At 46.7% G+C, this 14,753-nt stretch overlaps 1 protein-coding gene across 6 annotated transcripts in view; it reads left to right on the top strand.

Annotated features, from left to right (window-relative positions):
- The window catches only part of MSI2 (musashi RNA binding protein 2), a 257,243-nt gene that overhangs the window by 84,230 nt on the left and 158,260 nt on the right, over nt 1-14,753 (top strand). For all 6 annotated transcript variants that reach the window (XM_086475065.1, XM_086475064.1, XM_086475063.1 and 3 more), the window contains exon 6: nt 8,492-8,584. In XM_086475065.1, coding sequence (XP_086331191.1) covers nt 8,492-8,584 — 93 coding nt within the window. The remainder of the gene's footprint in view (nt 1-8,491; nt 8,585-14,753) is intronic.

Raw genomic sequence — 14,753 nt, 5'->3', positions numbered from 1 at the left:
CCGTGACGTGGCAATGTGACTTTGTGGGCCTGGGGAACCCACCTGGTTAGTAGGGAGCAGCTCTAGGTTGAACGTGGCTCTTGCCTGAGCTTCCACGAGTCATTTGGCTGGAGGCTGGCCGGTGGGAATGTCTGCCCTTGTGCCTGCAGCGCCCGGGAGCTGGCGACGCTTCGGGCAGCAACTGCAGCTGTATGCAAATACGGCAACAATCAGAGGTACTTATTCAATTTTGCCTACTGTTTTTGCTCTAACAGATTTATAGATTTTAATTGGGTTGATATGACTCAAATCACAAAAATACTGTGAGGACTCTTGGATGAGAGTTTTGAGTCAATGGGAGCCCCAGGACCTGGAAAAATTAAGCCACTTAAGTGCCTCTGTATGGTTTTTGGCATCGAACTTCAGGCACACAGCTTTTGAAGTTGTTGGCCTGTGTCATCAGCTGTCCTCTGGGGCAGGCCCTCAGCTGCTCCCAATTGTGGAAGCCCCACACAACTCTCAGCTTTCAGCAGAGCTGCAGCAGTGCAGCCTGTACAGGGGAGGCAGCCTGCTCTTCGGCAGAAGAAAATGCCGCTCACTGCTCTGTCCACCCTCCGTGCAGTGTCTGTCTTGCTTCTCGGGTTTGGGAAAGCAGGGTTGGCTGGTTGCCTTCTCCTTACGTTGTTCCAGATTACAACCCAAGGACTTGGGTTTGTTTTGGGAAGCTGCTTAGCTTGGTTTCCCACTTTGACCCACTTCAGTCCACCCTGCTTCACCTGTAGAGCCTTACTCCAAATTGACCTTGAACATGCCCTTGTAACCACGTTCTTTCACAGTTGTATGTTCTGTTGGAGGACACAAGTTTTTTGGTTGTATTTTGGGTATGGCATGTGATGTTTCTTTCTGGAAGACAGTGTAATATAAATAGAGGAATTGATGAACGTTGTAATGGTCAGTTAATGCTATGTTCCCATCAGATATTGCTGCCATGTCTTTGAATGTGAGGTCCCTGGGCAGAATGCCATCTGTGTGTCTCTCTCTTTCTGTCTTTTTGCCTGTGCAAGGTGAAGTTTTGCCAGTAGCCTGTAGATTTAGGACCAGAGTCTTAATTGCTTCCCACTGGGACCTTTGTCCCTACATTACATTGCAAAAATCCCACCCCTAGTACGTAGTCACATTGGGCAGTGATCTCCATTTGTGGTCCTGAGACATATTCAATTAAAAATAATTATCTTCATTTAAACTGATTAATGCAGTTTTTAAGCACTGCTGAACAGTAATCAGGCAGGCATGTTAGGTAAGTTCTCTGCACTCAGCAAATATTTAGAGCTACCTTCCTTACCATACCATGCATGAGAAGCTAAAGCAACTGGGGGGTTGAAATAGATTTTTCCCTCTGCTCCCCTCTCCCTGCCTCTGTCCCTTGCTTCTGTGGCCCATAAAGGAGTTAACTAGAGCACAGTGAAAGGGAGCAGCCCTAAGGGATACGGCACAACTGGTTATAGTGAGGCTGCGGGGCTGGGATCTGTTCCTGTTCTCTGGAGGGTGTGAAGTCTGGCTCTGGTGAATTTTACTGTATCTTTTGATATGGAGCTTGAAGCCAGATTTTGCTCCAAAAAATGCTGAGCTCTCACAGCTGGGGCTAATTTTCAGGAGATAGGATCTCCCATGAAGGGAGCTCTTCGTGGTGGTGCGTGTAAATGCGTTGCTGCGCCTGGAGAGCAGCGGCTGGTTTGCAGGGTGCTTGGGGAGGGCACGGGATGCTCCTGCCCTGACAGCAAGCCCTTCTTCTGGGGAGGGCCCCTTCCTGGGGGCATGGCTGTGGCTTGGGATGGGCTACTGTTGCTTGCCAAGTGACTAAGGGGCTGGTCCTCCCGGGGGAGGGGGGGGGGCAAATGTGAGAGTTAAATTTGGTCATAGTCAGGAAGATGACCAGGAGGGGCTGTGCTGGACCCAGGCCAGATTTGCTTGTGAAACTCAAAGGATGGCTTTGGCTGTTGCTGCCGATTCAATCTGTCATACAAAAATCACTTTGTGTGTTCTGCCTCCTGCTGATAACCATAGTCATCGAGGGAGGAAAATAAAACACCAGCCAAACCCCAACCCTCCCAAAGTTAACAGCGAAACCAAAGACAGCCAGAAACTAGGAATATGGCAGGGACTAAGTCAAGTTTCATTTCTGAATGGATTGGGAGAATACGACCCATCTGTATTTTCCAAATAACTCAAGGGAACTGGTTTACCCCACTGGGAATCTGTGCTGCTTGTTTGGATTAAAGAGCTCTTTCATTGCCGCATACCTTTCTATAGCTTGAGTCGGTTCTCACAGGATGACATTAGCTTACACAGGGGTCAGGCACAAGGTATTTGCACTGTTTAAGCCTTGCTGAAATCCTATTTTGAATACTTAAGCATGTTGGACGTGGCACGTAAAGCCGCGCTGCCTTTGCACAGGACTGAGTTCCTCTTGCTGTTTCAGACCTTGAGAGTCTTAATGTTTGTGAGCTGATGGTACACGGTGCTCAGCAAAACATGTCCGTCGCTTGTCAACTGTACAGTAACACCGAGGAAGGGGATGGTTCCTGGAGTGTTCTCTTGCTCGGTGAATGGAGAAGGGTTGGCAGCTTTCAATAAATGTTGCCTTTTTTTCATCGTGGGCTTTGCATCATGTTTCAGTTTGTTTTTTAATAGCTTTTTGGAACTTGCTGTGAGGATCCCGGAGGCGAAAAAAAAAAACCTGGAGAATTCTTGCTTATGGTTTGTGCTCTGCCAAAGCAGCCTAGCAATTGAGTTAACAAGATCACTTCCCTTATTACATGAGTTATTGTTGTTTTTAATTAGAGGTAATGCTGTAGTTTGAATGTACAACACAATGGGGTATAAAATGCAGTTCAGCATATATACCAAAGATGATTTTTCCAATTATAAACCTATTTAGAAGGCGGATACATTAGAAATGATGAAGTGTCAAACTGAAGATGAGGTGAGCAGGCTGGAATACGCATGCACCCACGCATACGTACCGTCATACAAGAGGAAAGTGCTCTGGAAAACAGTTATATATGCATAATTAGTTTAATCTGAAATTAATGCGAATCCCAACGATTTGCGATGCAGATTCGCTGTTAGCGCTCTAGTCCGCTTTCACCGTGTTGAGAAATCGAGGCTGCGGAGCCTGAATGAATTCTGCACCCGAGCCGAGTTCACACACCGGTTTCCAGGCTGCTCCTTGAGCCTCGTGTGTGTTGGCTTGCTGCAGCGCCTGTCCCTGCCTCCCGCTTCGAGAGAGCGGCTGCTCGGTGAGAAAGGAGTCCTCTTCCAGGCAAAGACGCGGTGGCACGCAGCATATCCCGGCGTTTCCGACTCTGCTGCCACCTACGTTTGCTCAGGTCGTTGTGAGCTGCGCCGGCGCCTTTGGGTAAGCCAGGCTCGAGGCACGTGCTTTTTGCTGCGCTGGGAGACCTGCCGGTGGGGCGACTCGGTCTCTCTCTGTACTGGCTGGCTGGAAGCGCTCGTCCTTCCCAGCAGCAAAAAAAAGGCAGCGTGAGGAACGGCGGGGAAGTGACACTTAAAACCGTTACCCTGAAGTCAAATATGTTAATCCTGCGTTAAACACAGGTTGGGCCTTGGCTCGTCTGAAAAGAGGAGTGGATACTTGTTGCTTGAGATTTTGGAATTCTGGGAATTCTGTAAAGTATTTCGTGAGCTTAAAATCCCCTTTATTCGTTTTCAATGGTCATGATGATAAGACAGGTTCAGTGTGTGTGGGGGGAAAGTCGCCAAGAAAAGAAGAGCAGAGTTGGTGCGTGAGTGTGCGAGGATATTGATGGACACGGAACTGGAGGCTCTAACTCTGCACAACGGCAGTTCCTTCCTTTTACCCGAGTCAGTCGGTTTTAGGTCATGTAGTGTATTGATGTGTTTGAGTGGGATGGGATTTTTATTTCCAAAGACTGCATCTTCAGCTTGTTGTTTAGAAAAGATTTCCCTGATATGCCCCAAACCGATCTAATTACAACCTTAACCTTGCAAAACATGGCATAAAATCAGAAGGCTTGTCTTACTATAAGGCAGGGTGGCTTTTTCCTGCTTCTGCGCCACCTGAAGTGTTTGCTCAGTTTCAGAACACAAAGGCAAATGTGTTTTTCAAAAGCCAAGCCAATAAAGAGATTGTAACCTTGAATGACTCTTCGCAGTAGTAGTCACATGTGTTTTGATTAACTGCAACACTAGCACAGTATACAAACAAAGCAATTCTGCAGGTACTTACAATTAACGGACTTTATAACCAGCGTTAGATCTAACTCTCCCCTGTCAATTCCTTCTGCAGCGAGAGAGAGACACCTTCAGTATGTGAAAGCTCCAGAAACATTTAGTATCCACATTTTGCAGAGCCCTGCAATAGTGAATGACAGATATATTATACTGCAAATGAAAAACAAAGACATGGAGCTGGAAGTATTGTGGTTTCTGAGTGACCTAGACCTCTTGGAGTCATTCATAAAACATGGGGTTGTGATTGATTCACACAGATCCCTTCCTGTTACCCAAACCCTGCTGTTCCCACCCCAGGCCAAGAGCAGGTGGAGCTGCTGCCTGAGGGGCCCAACCCAAAAGCACTGCAGACGAATCCCTTTTGCCGATCATGGGAGTGCCCCCATTGTAAGCAACCTCCAGAAAGCAGATTCTAAATTACTCACAGGAACAGATAGAGATCCTCAGTGGCTTTCATTGGAGAGACTTCAGGCTGGGGACTCTTAGGTTTTGGGCTTTTTGTTATAAGTAAAAAAAAAAAAAGTTGTAATGTGTGTTTTTTTTAGATATATACATAAATGTTTTTATAAAATGTAGATTTTTTTTTTTTTTTTGGTTAAAGATACGCTGATCTATTTTCTGAGCCAAATGGGAAACTTTGATTTAAAAACCCTTTCATTTTTGAGGGAGACTCTTCAGTTGGCTCAGTTCCTTGTGCTTCTCATAATTTGTCATCTTTAATGTTTACTAAACAGCAGTAAGTGTACTTCTTTAAATACTGTTTAACCCTTTGTTTTTCCTCGCTGAAACAAGCACAGAACTGGGGAGGGTATCACAGCGGATAGCAAGAACGTTGCTCACTGAATGAACCAGAAGCCCACTGGTGTTGGTGCCCTGTCTCCTGCTGAGGGTACTTAGTGAGAAATAAGGTGGTCTCCTGCGCCCTCACAGCCGTTAGCAATGAGAGGTTTTGGGACTTTCTAGTTAATGTCCATTTTCTCAGACCTCGTGTGTGAATGTGCCTGGTCCTGGCCATTTGATGTGCTTGAAAATCTTTTTTATTGGTGATTCAGTGGCTGATTGCCTCAGAAGGTGTCCCTGGTGTAGTAAAATCCCCGAGTGAAGACTTTTTTTCACGTCTTTCGACCATTCCGTCCTGTTTGGCTGACGTGTTTGCTCACCTTTGGCTGTTAGCCGTCAGGCTAACGGCGTGTGCTGCAAGTCCCTGGGCTGGGGGTCCGGTGCAAAGCTCTGCTGTGCTCGGTGAGACCCTGGGAGCCCCGGGCAGAGCAGGACCACAGCGCTCTGCGTTTCTTACCCTGATGAAGCCTTGCCTCGTAACTTGTCTGCTTGGCTAATGAGAGCGGGTTTGCAGGTTGGAGCAGGAGTTGGAGACTTTGCTTCCAGCTGGTCCGAGTCCCGACGCAGTTATCGAATAACTGGAGATTGGTGAGGCTGTACCAGCCCTGACAAGTCAGCCGCACGCAGCAGTTTACCCGGCGTTAACGTCTGAGGAAGGAACGGGTGCTTCCAGCACAACCGGCAACTCTTCTCGTCTGCTGGGGCTCTCCTGGGCGCCCCCGGCTCAACCGGAGCTGAGCGTGGCCGCGGGAAGCCTGCCGTGGCCCCGCCGTGGGCGGGCTGCCTTTGTCCAGCCCCGCTGCGCATGTCCGGATCGGCGCGGGGGAAAGGCTGGTTTCCAAACCTGCGCCTCTGCTGCGCCCACGTCTGCTGGGCCGCTGGTGGGCCTCGGGTCGGGAGGTGGGGGTGAGCAAGTGACTCCTGGTTGAGCCCGAGGCGAGTCTGGGGGCGCGTTGGTGCCTCGTGCCAGGGGTGGAAGGAAGGCAACGAAATCTCCTGTTGAGGCACGTGAGGGCAGGAGGAATTGCCAAGGCTCCGCGTTGCTTCTGTTCTTTTGCTGAGGGGACTGGGTGTAACAAAGCGGTTGGACCAACTCTTCAGGAACACGTAGATTGTAAAAGCAGACTTAATTTTGTGCTTCACTTTGGTACCAAAGAGCTGATTTCTGAAACCATTTCCCAGCTCGCAACACATCTCTAGGCATTAAAATGTTGTGAATTTGCTTGTCATTACCAATATTTTCTTTGACTGAAGCTATTGAAACAAAGTAGTCTTTTTTTTTTTTTTTCTTTAACCTTCAATCTTGCTTCTAAAAGAAGTAGCTCTCTTTTTCTTTCTTTCTTGGTGAAATATAAAAATGATGATAATTTCAAATATTGCTTTAGAATAATTGCTTTCCTCCCTCTTTTGTATGACAACAGAAGCTTGGCCTGATCTTAAATCAGATGCTGGCAGGCAGAGGGCTCTTGACAGCCCTGCAAAATCCTTTAGTTACAAGTCGGCTTTAGCCAATTCTTTATTTGTAAATGACAATTTTCTACAGAAAAATATATGCTTGGGCTTCAATTTCGGAGTCCTAGATTGCAGCCAGGAAAAAATAATTGAATTTTTACACTGTTTTTTTTCCCTCTCTTTTCTTCCTAACTTAAAAAAAGAAGAAAAAACCCTGAAGCTCTGTAAAGCATGGTTAGGGGCCAATTGAGGGAAATATCTACCCTGGTTAATTTGAATGGCAGTGGAGACGGGAGGGATGTTTAATTTGTTCTGTGCTGAGAGAATTTGGGGCTACTCCAACCTTTTTGTTCGGAGTCTCCGTTCTGCGAAGGCTCTGCCGCAGCCGCACGCACGGCTTGTCCCCGTGGCTCCGCTCACGCAGCAAAGCCCGGCTGGGCGGGCGCCAGTTTCGGGGGCACCATTGCTCTTGGTGGGTCTGATGTGCGGGACGGGGTCTCGTGGCGCGGGGGCAGAGCCACGTAGGAGCCCCTGGCGTGATGGGGTGGCTGCGGTGACCCCCGAGGCAGCCCCCAGCGCCTCGGTGCAGAGAAGGCGCTGGGCTGCGCTGTGCGACACTCAGCAGCTATCATAAAATGTGAGAAAATGAAGAAGTGAGAAAAGTCCAGGCTCTGCAGTGAGCGGCTGGAGCAGTTGTGTGTCCGGCTGATGGCCCAGCGTCGCTCCCTTTGCATCGCTTCAGCCTTTGCAGGCCGTTACTGAACCAGGCAAGTCCTGGATCTGGAGTTACGGGGCGTTGTTTTCCTTCAGTCTTTGAAAGTTGGTTGCTTCAGCCAGGCTCTGTCATACAGAAAACAAACTGAAGCGTTTTAATACATGAATTTCTTAGTGATGTGTTTGTTGGTTTCTTGAGTTAACATGCAATGTTGACTTCAAAACTCCTCTGTGTGGTGGGCCAGGCTGCTCATCAGTTGTCTCCAGTTGTAAGGGATTGCCTGCTGTAAGCTGGGGCGTTTCCCCTCTGCCCGAGCATACGGGGAGGATTCCCACCCCTTCGGAGCACGCTGACAACATTGTCCTGTACCTGCCTTGATTTAAGGTGGCCCACAAGGGTCGAGTGGTTTGGGATTGGCCCACCAAAACCACCAGCTTCCCCTGCCGCCATTGGGGTTTGGGTCCCTGCGCTGGATCCTGCCCATCTTAAAGGGTTACAGGTGATGGATAATGGATTATCTGATCGTAGGTACTCTGCAGGGAGTCCGGCATCATCCCTTCACCTTGTACAGACCAAACTCAGAAAGAAGACCTGGGTGCTCAGTTGGGGTCTTGGGGAACGTGGAGGGGTTTCTGAAGGGCCTGATCCAGCCCCTGGTGGACCGTGATACTGCAAGCGTTTCAGCTGACGTGGGGTTTGTGGCAGCTAGAGGACTGCATCGGCAGCTCTTGCTGTCTTTCGTCATTTGATTATTTTTAAAGTAACTGTGCGAGTTCCTTTTAAACTGACCTGTGGAAACTTAATAACACATCTCTTCAATTTGATTTAATTACCTTTTGTCTGCCAAAGAGCATGCACTCTTGTCTTTAGGAAAAAAAGGGAGGGGGGGAACGGCACGTCTTTTTTGAGACAGTAGCTATGAGCATATGACACTTGGACTCCTTTTTCACTTATATTTGCATTGAGAAGCACAATAAAAATCACTTATTAAAAAAAAATATCCGGGGGCTAGAGTTGTTATTGAGTGCCTTTACTCAGCCATTTCTCAAATAAAAACAAAACAAGACAAAAAAAGAAGTATCATCTAATCAAATAGAATCTGAATTGCTTTTGTAAAGAAATATTCTCATTAACTGGGTTAGGGATGGCATCTGAAGAATATTTCTTTTTTCCACATATTGTTTGAAATAATCTGGTTAAACCGTATGCTTGTCTTGTAATTTCTTACAGATGGTCACAAGAACAAAGAAAATATTTGTAGGTGGATTATCGGCTAATACAGTAGTGGAAGACGTAAAGCAATACTTTGAACAGTTTGGCAAGGTAAGTTCCTGCCCAAGTGAGCACTACATTTTTTGAATTCCTTTTTTTTTTTTTTTCCCCTCCCCTTTCTTTTTAAACTGTGTTTTGAAAAACAAAAGTACAATGAGGCCTATGCTCAAAGGAGGGCCACATTTTTTTGCCTTTCAGTGTAATTTCTCAAAGTCTCTGGAATCACTTCTGGAATTCCTTTTCTGTTCGTTGCATGTGTATGTGTACAATATTGCCAACAGCGTGTACTTCCATTAAAGAAAAAAGAATCACTGGGAGGTGAATTTGTGTACGTTCAGGAAGAATTTGACGCTTAACTGAATGATTACACAGTTGTCTTCTCCGTAAAATCAGCCTTCTGTTTACCTCTGATTCCAGTGGCAAAAGGAGCAGATAGATGTATTTGAGAGCGCTCATTAAGTTGTGAAAATGCCTGAAGGAACCACGTGAATAGCAAGAGTAATATGGAAGTCACTGGAATATCCATTTAATTTCTTATTAAAAAACCCTTATGCAAGGTCCTGTGGAGATACATGTAGAATCCTGACATCGTTAAAAAAAACCAAAACAAACAAAACACAAACCAAACCCCAAACCAAACAAGTTGATGCACAGAAGGAAACCTGAGCCTGGCCAGAACAGTCTTTTCTTTGATGAAACAGCTCAAACCGCACAGTCCAGGCTCTGGCTAGAGCTTAGTGCCACTGACTTCCATGGAGCTTCCTGGGTCCCCAAGGCTTCTGGATGCTTGGCCAGGATTTCGAGGAGGCGAAGAGCGTGCGGAGCTGTCTGCTTTGAGAGCAGTTCGTGGTGCCACCTTCCATGGGGACTCCTGTCAGCCCTGCTGTCTGCAGGGCTCCATACAGCTCGATTCCTGTCTTTCGGAGTGCATCAGCTGATGATTTAGATGCGTGGCTGCGTGAGGACACAGCAGGATATCCCAAAGCAAAGCAGCTCCCATTCCTTGTAGTTAGTTTATGTTTCTTTTATCTGCCCCGAAAAGCCTTGGCCAGGCAGTATTTTGTTGGGGCTGAGGAGGGGAGTTTATGAATTGTTCCTGTGGTGGATTGATAGTTGTTTTGCAAACCATTCATTTTATTTTCAGTAATAATCTTCGATTCCGGCAGGATGTTTACAGCCTGCTGAGCCTTTTATTAAAGGATTACATGAGCTTTTGGATGTTTCTTCTGTAGTTACTTCTAATTGCAGAACTCTTCTAACCTGTATTTTTGAAGTTAATAATAGTTTCAATGTAAGTGCTTTGCATATTGTCTGGATGCTGTCTTAATATAGTCTTTTTAATTTCACCATCTGGTAGTTTCATGCTTGCAATTTTACAGTCCCCGAGAATGCAGACAACTAGGCTGCATTTTTCAGTAGTGACTAGTGAGTCGGGACGCTTCAGTTCTGCTTTCATGCTCTTCCTTTCTTGAGATAGCTTGAAAGAGGTCTGGCTTTCCAAAGGCAGTGCTTTTGGAAAATCAGATATTTTTTTCAGGTGTCTTAATTTGGAGGCTAAAAAATTAAGGTGCTGAAAATAATCGCACAAGTTACGATCAAGGCTGAAACCCATCCCTCTGGCAGCAGAGCTGGGGTTTGCCCTGCTGAGGCTGCGTGGTCCAGTCGTTACAGTTCGGCTTCTGTAGGACTCGGGCTCACAGGGCTTGGTCCCTGTGATACTGGGTGACCTTTTCCAGTTGGCATCCCTGTTCCATGCTTCCCTATTCTAGCTTGTGAAAAGGAGATGAGTTTGGTGGAGTCGGTGGCATTTTGGAGGAGAGGCTTCTTGCCTGTGTCACTGTGACTTGACCTTCAACGCAGGTGTTCAAGTTCTCTCTACTGCTCTTTGCTGTTTATCAGCTGGGACAGTTTGGTTCGTGGGGTGTTTTGACGTGACTCCCCCCAAGGCTCTAGTTGTGAGAAGATGCAGAGCTGGTTAATGACCCTAGGAAACAAGGACTTGTGGTCTGGCTAAATTAGAGGACTCACTAATATGCTGCAGTGGGTAGGATGCTGCATTCAGATAGAATGACCCAGGATTGGCCCTGTGGGACCTTGTAGGAGCTGCTTCCTTCTCCGTTCCGCCTCCCCACCTTTCCTTGCCTTGCTGGCCCAGACTGCAGACTCTGTGGCAGGGACTGGTGGCACGTCTGTGCACCGCTTAGCACACAAGCCTGGCTCCCCAGTCAGGCCATTGCAATGCAAACAATGCCTCGCGATCCATTGGCAAGGTTTGCATTTGCTTAGCGCGTTCCTAAAATAAAGAAAATTGCATTACACAATTAGCGTGTAGGGGAGCCACCCATATTTGATAAGAGCATCTCAGGTGACTTGCTCTTTGAAATGCTGAGCTTACTTATTGGTGTGGAAAAAATTGCTTACCTACTGCTGCGATTCTTGAAATCCTGTTTGTACTTGCTGCAGAGAAGAGCTTTGCAACCGGGGGAGGTTGTTTTGGTAACTGGAGGTAGCTCTCAAAATACACGACGTGGTTAGAACAGCTACCAGCTTTGGGGCCAGGCAGACTCGCTCATTTAACTGGAGTTGGCAGGAAAGGGCATAAAGTGTTGAATTTGAAACTGCAGCTTTTTGAAAAGTAAACGCCAGAACCTTTTTTCCCCCAATAAAAAGACGACTGCTTTAATAAACCCTCTTCCCTGACTTCACCGGTGAAAATGCCTGCCCGTTAGAGCACCAAAATACATGGTAATGATAAATCCTGAGACTTTGATCGTACGATTTCTGACAGTGGTTATTTTGTCTCTCTGTAAAGCCCAGGATCTGTAGGAGTCCCAGCTTTCATTTTCACGAAGACAGGCATCCCTAGCTGCTGTCAGCTGTGGAGGAAGACTGGGAAAAATAACCTGAGAGAAGCCCAAAGGCTTAACAGAACAGGCACGAAGCAGTGTAATTAACAGCCTCGTGATTGCCGAGTGCTTAGAGCTGGGGACGCTGAACCTGTGCACATACAGTTGTTGTGAGGCTCCCCAGAGAGGCTGGGGGGGGCCCAGGGTGCCAGGGAGGGGGGCCTGGGTGCCAGGGAGGGGGGCCTGGGTGCCAGGGAGGGCTCTGGCTGCAGCCCAGCCTGGCTCGCGGTGCAGGTGGGCAGGGAGCGCAGCCCAGCACCTCCGATAAGGGCAGCGTGGGCCCGAGGCCGGCAGCTGGTGGGAGGCGTATCTGGGCGAGAGTTTGGGGTTGAGGCTTCTGCCGGTGCTTTCGGGGAGCAGGATCCAGAGGAGGACCGGAGGAGGCTAAGCTGGGAAAAAACCCTCCAAACTAAGCCATAACCATTTACAATCAGAAGAAAAAAAAAAAAGAAAAGGCAAGCCGTTGTCTTACTGCCTAATCCTGATAGTCTAAGGCAGTTGTTTCTGTGATCTGCTGTTATTTTAGTCAAAGATGTTTCAAACATTCTTGCAAACAAAATAAATGCACCGTCCGTGTTAACCCATCCAGGGTCTGCAGCCTTGCCTTTGTGCTGATGTGTGACAAGCTGGCTGTTAAGACCAAGTTTTAAAAGAATTTAAATGAGAAAGTGTTAGAAGTGAGAAGATCCAAAGGGAAGCACAGTGGGCCTGTGCTTTCCTCCCCTCTGGAGAGGCTACAAGTGCCCTGAGCCATCAGCAGGGCCGTGGCTGCAGATGTACCTGCTTTATGGCTTTCTGAAAGCGTAAGCAAAATGGTACTGCCTGCGATCAGGACGTGCTGGAGCGTTTAAGGCTTCTGGTATCATTTAAAAAAGGAAAAAAAAAAAAAGCAACAACCTCTTAAAGCCTCACCCACAGGACTGTGACCAGCAGAAGAAAGCCCCCAACAGCTAATGAATTGCACTTCTCTCAGGACGTGCATATTCTGCACCTTTTAAGCTGCCAGTAACTGATGATAAGGGACTTCTTAGGGTTTGTTTTTTACTAGGTAATGCTCCCTTTATAGAGCTCCTGTGAAAGTAGCGTAGTCCTTATTTTGCGACTTGCAATTATACTTCACATGGCGAACTGTGTAATTAGTTTGGAAGACTTATGCCTAGTCATTGGTTTATCCTAATCGGCTTTGGCTTTTCCCAACAACAAAGTGAGCTTATTTTCCTAAGCTGAAACAACTCTGCTCCCTTTGTTCCTCTCTTTTATTGTCTCATTCCTTTCATTCTGTTTTACTGCCAAAGTTTTGTTTCATTAGGCCTACAAGTCATTTCCAATCCAGTGGGCTGCTACAATAAGGCCTTTATAACTCAGCTGCCCTGGTTCCCATGTCCCTCCTGGTCTGGAGCCAGGACTTGCTGTTTGACATGGGATTTTAACCCTTTCGGTGCCCCAGCTGCTAGGGCCCCCCTTTGCGCTGAGGCTGCCTTGGTGTGGTGCAGGCCAGGCTCGCCATGGGGGTTGGTGGGACCTCCTGGTGAGCTTGCGGATCCAAACGATCGCGTGCGGGCATTAATTGAGAGGTTAATGTGGTTGGGCTCCAGGTACGCTTTTTGACCCAATTATCGAAGCAGAATTCTGAGTAAAAATCTTCTTACTGAATTTCTGTAAGCAGTCTTGGTGGGAACAGTCCTTTGAATGAAAAGGCCACTGTTGTCCTTCCAGCCCCTGTTTCCAGCACGGTGGGAACAGAGTTGGGTTGAAGGTATGTTTCTGTTGTCTTGAGCTATTCCATCAGCCCGTAGATGGTTGTTCTTGTAGAAAAGTCATGTTTTCTTGTGCATATGTTGAAATCTATCCTTTTTTGAAAAAGAAGGGTGATTTTTAAAGGAGATGCATCAAACGGTTTTGTGGACAAACGATATTTTTACATATTGTTATTTCAAACTGCTAGAAAAACAGTGCTGGTGTTGGTGACCCCAGCTGTTCTGCTTCTTCTAAAAATCTCCAAGCGGGAGCATTGTCTCTGCATTTTTTCTTTCACAGCAATCTTAAAGTGGCTTTTGGGGAAGGGGTATGTAAATTTTCAGATGAAATTGGAACAGACCAGTATGCATTAGTTTTCTGTTCTGGCTTGCCACGAGGTCCCTCAGACAAATTGTAGGCATGTTCTAACTCTGCTTGGAATATGTCCTTTCCTCAAGAATAGCTTTTAAGATTTGGAAATTTTGGAACAAGACAGGATTTCTGATTTACCTCTCTGGATCCAAAACATTTTATACAGTCACTTGTTATTCCTGCGAGACGCGAAACAGACCAGTGGAATAATAATATCTAGCTTCTGATGTCGGGTTTTCTGCGGTGAAACTGTTGAGCTTTTGAAAACTTGTAATTTTCTCATCTCTTCCTTCTGCAGCCATGACTTAGTGTCTAGTGGCAGTTCAGCAAGTGAGAGGAGAGTCACTTCTTAAACCCTGTCTTTGCTCCAGGCACACCTCAGCAGAGCCGTAGTGCTGTCTTGCAAGCAAAGTAACGCTGATAGCAGCGAGGCTGTGGATCGCAAAATGTGAGGATGAGATTTTCCTTCTTTGGCCGTACAACATCATGCGTTGTAACACAGACAGCAATGCAGATAACGACCAGTTTAACCGTTGAAAAAATAATCCCTTGCTTTCTCTGTGTAAGTGTGCTGGGAGGGGGAAGAGGGAACGAGGTGTGATCCACACCGAGGGTTTCAGCCTAATCGGGTGGTTTACATAACTTGCTTCCTACATGCTTTCCTCTCTGACAGCTGTGAAAATATAAATCAAGAAAACATGAGAGAAAACTCCTCCTTGTTTGGCAAGGCTGTCTGGGTGTGAACGAGTTAATGTGCCGTTGTAGTATTAAGCACTCCAGTGGTTTACTTTTCCCCAAGACCTTGAGTATGGCCTCTGAAGATGTTATTACAATAGAGTTGTTAGCATGAGAAAAGGTGGTTTTCTCACCATGGGTTCATTTGGGGGGGATTTGGAAGTCTGTGTGGAGCTGAGGGTAAGGCCAGAGTCAGGAGCTGCAAGGAATTTTGCCTCTATGAAAGTGAAAGCTCTGTTAATTTAGACTTGGCATACAGTTTGAATTGTATTGTTACATCTGTTGGACATTGATATGTAGATTTAATGGTCAATAGGAATCATGGATGGTCTATTCTAAAAGTATTTGCTTTGCAGAAAAGTAATTTTTTGGTTTGACAAGTTGTTAGCTTCTCACGTTTTTCAGCACTGTATTTCCAGATTCAATATTTGTGAATTGGTTACATTTTATGAAATGAAGGGACAGGTTTC

Source organism: Leptosomus discolor, chromosome 18 (genome assembly GCF_034619465.1).
Source record: "Leptosomus discolor isolate bLepDis1 chromosome 18, bLepDis1.hap2, whole genome shotgun sequence".
In the NCBI taxonomy this organism is placed as follows: domain Eukaryota; kingdom Metazoa; phylum Chordata; class Aves; order Leptosomiformes; family Leptosomidae; genus Leptosomus; species Leptosomus discolor.
The sequence above is the reverse complement of the archived record's forward strand: the minus strand, read 5'-3'. Positions and strand labels throughout refer to the sequence as shown.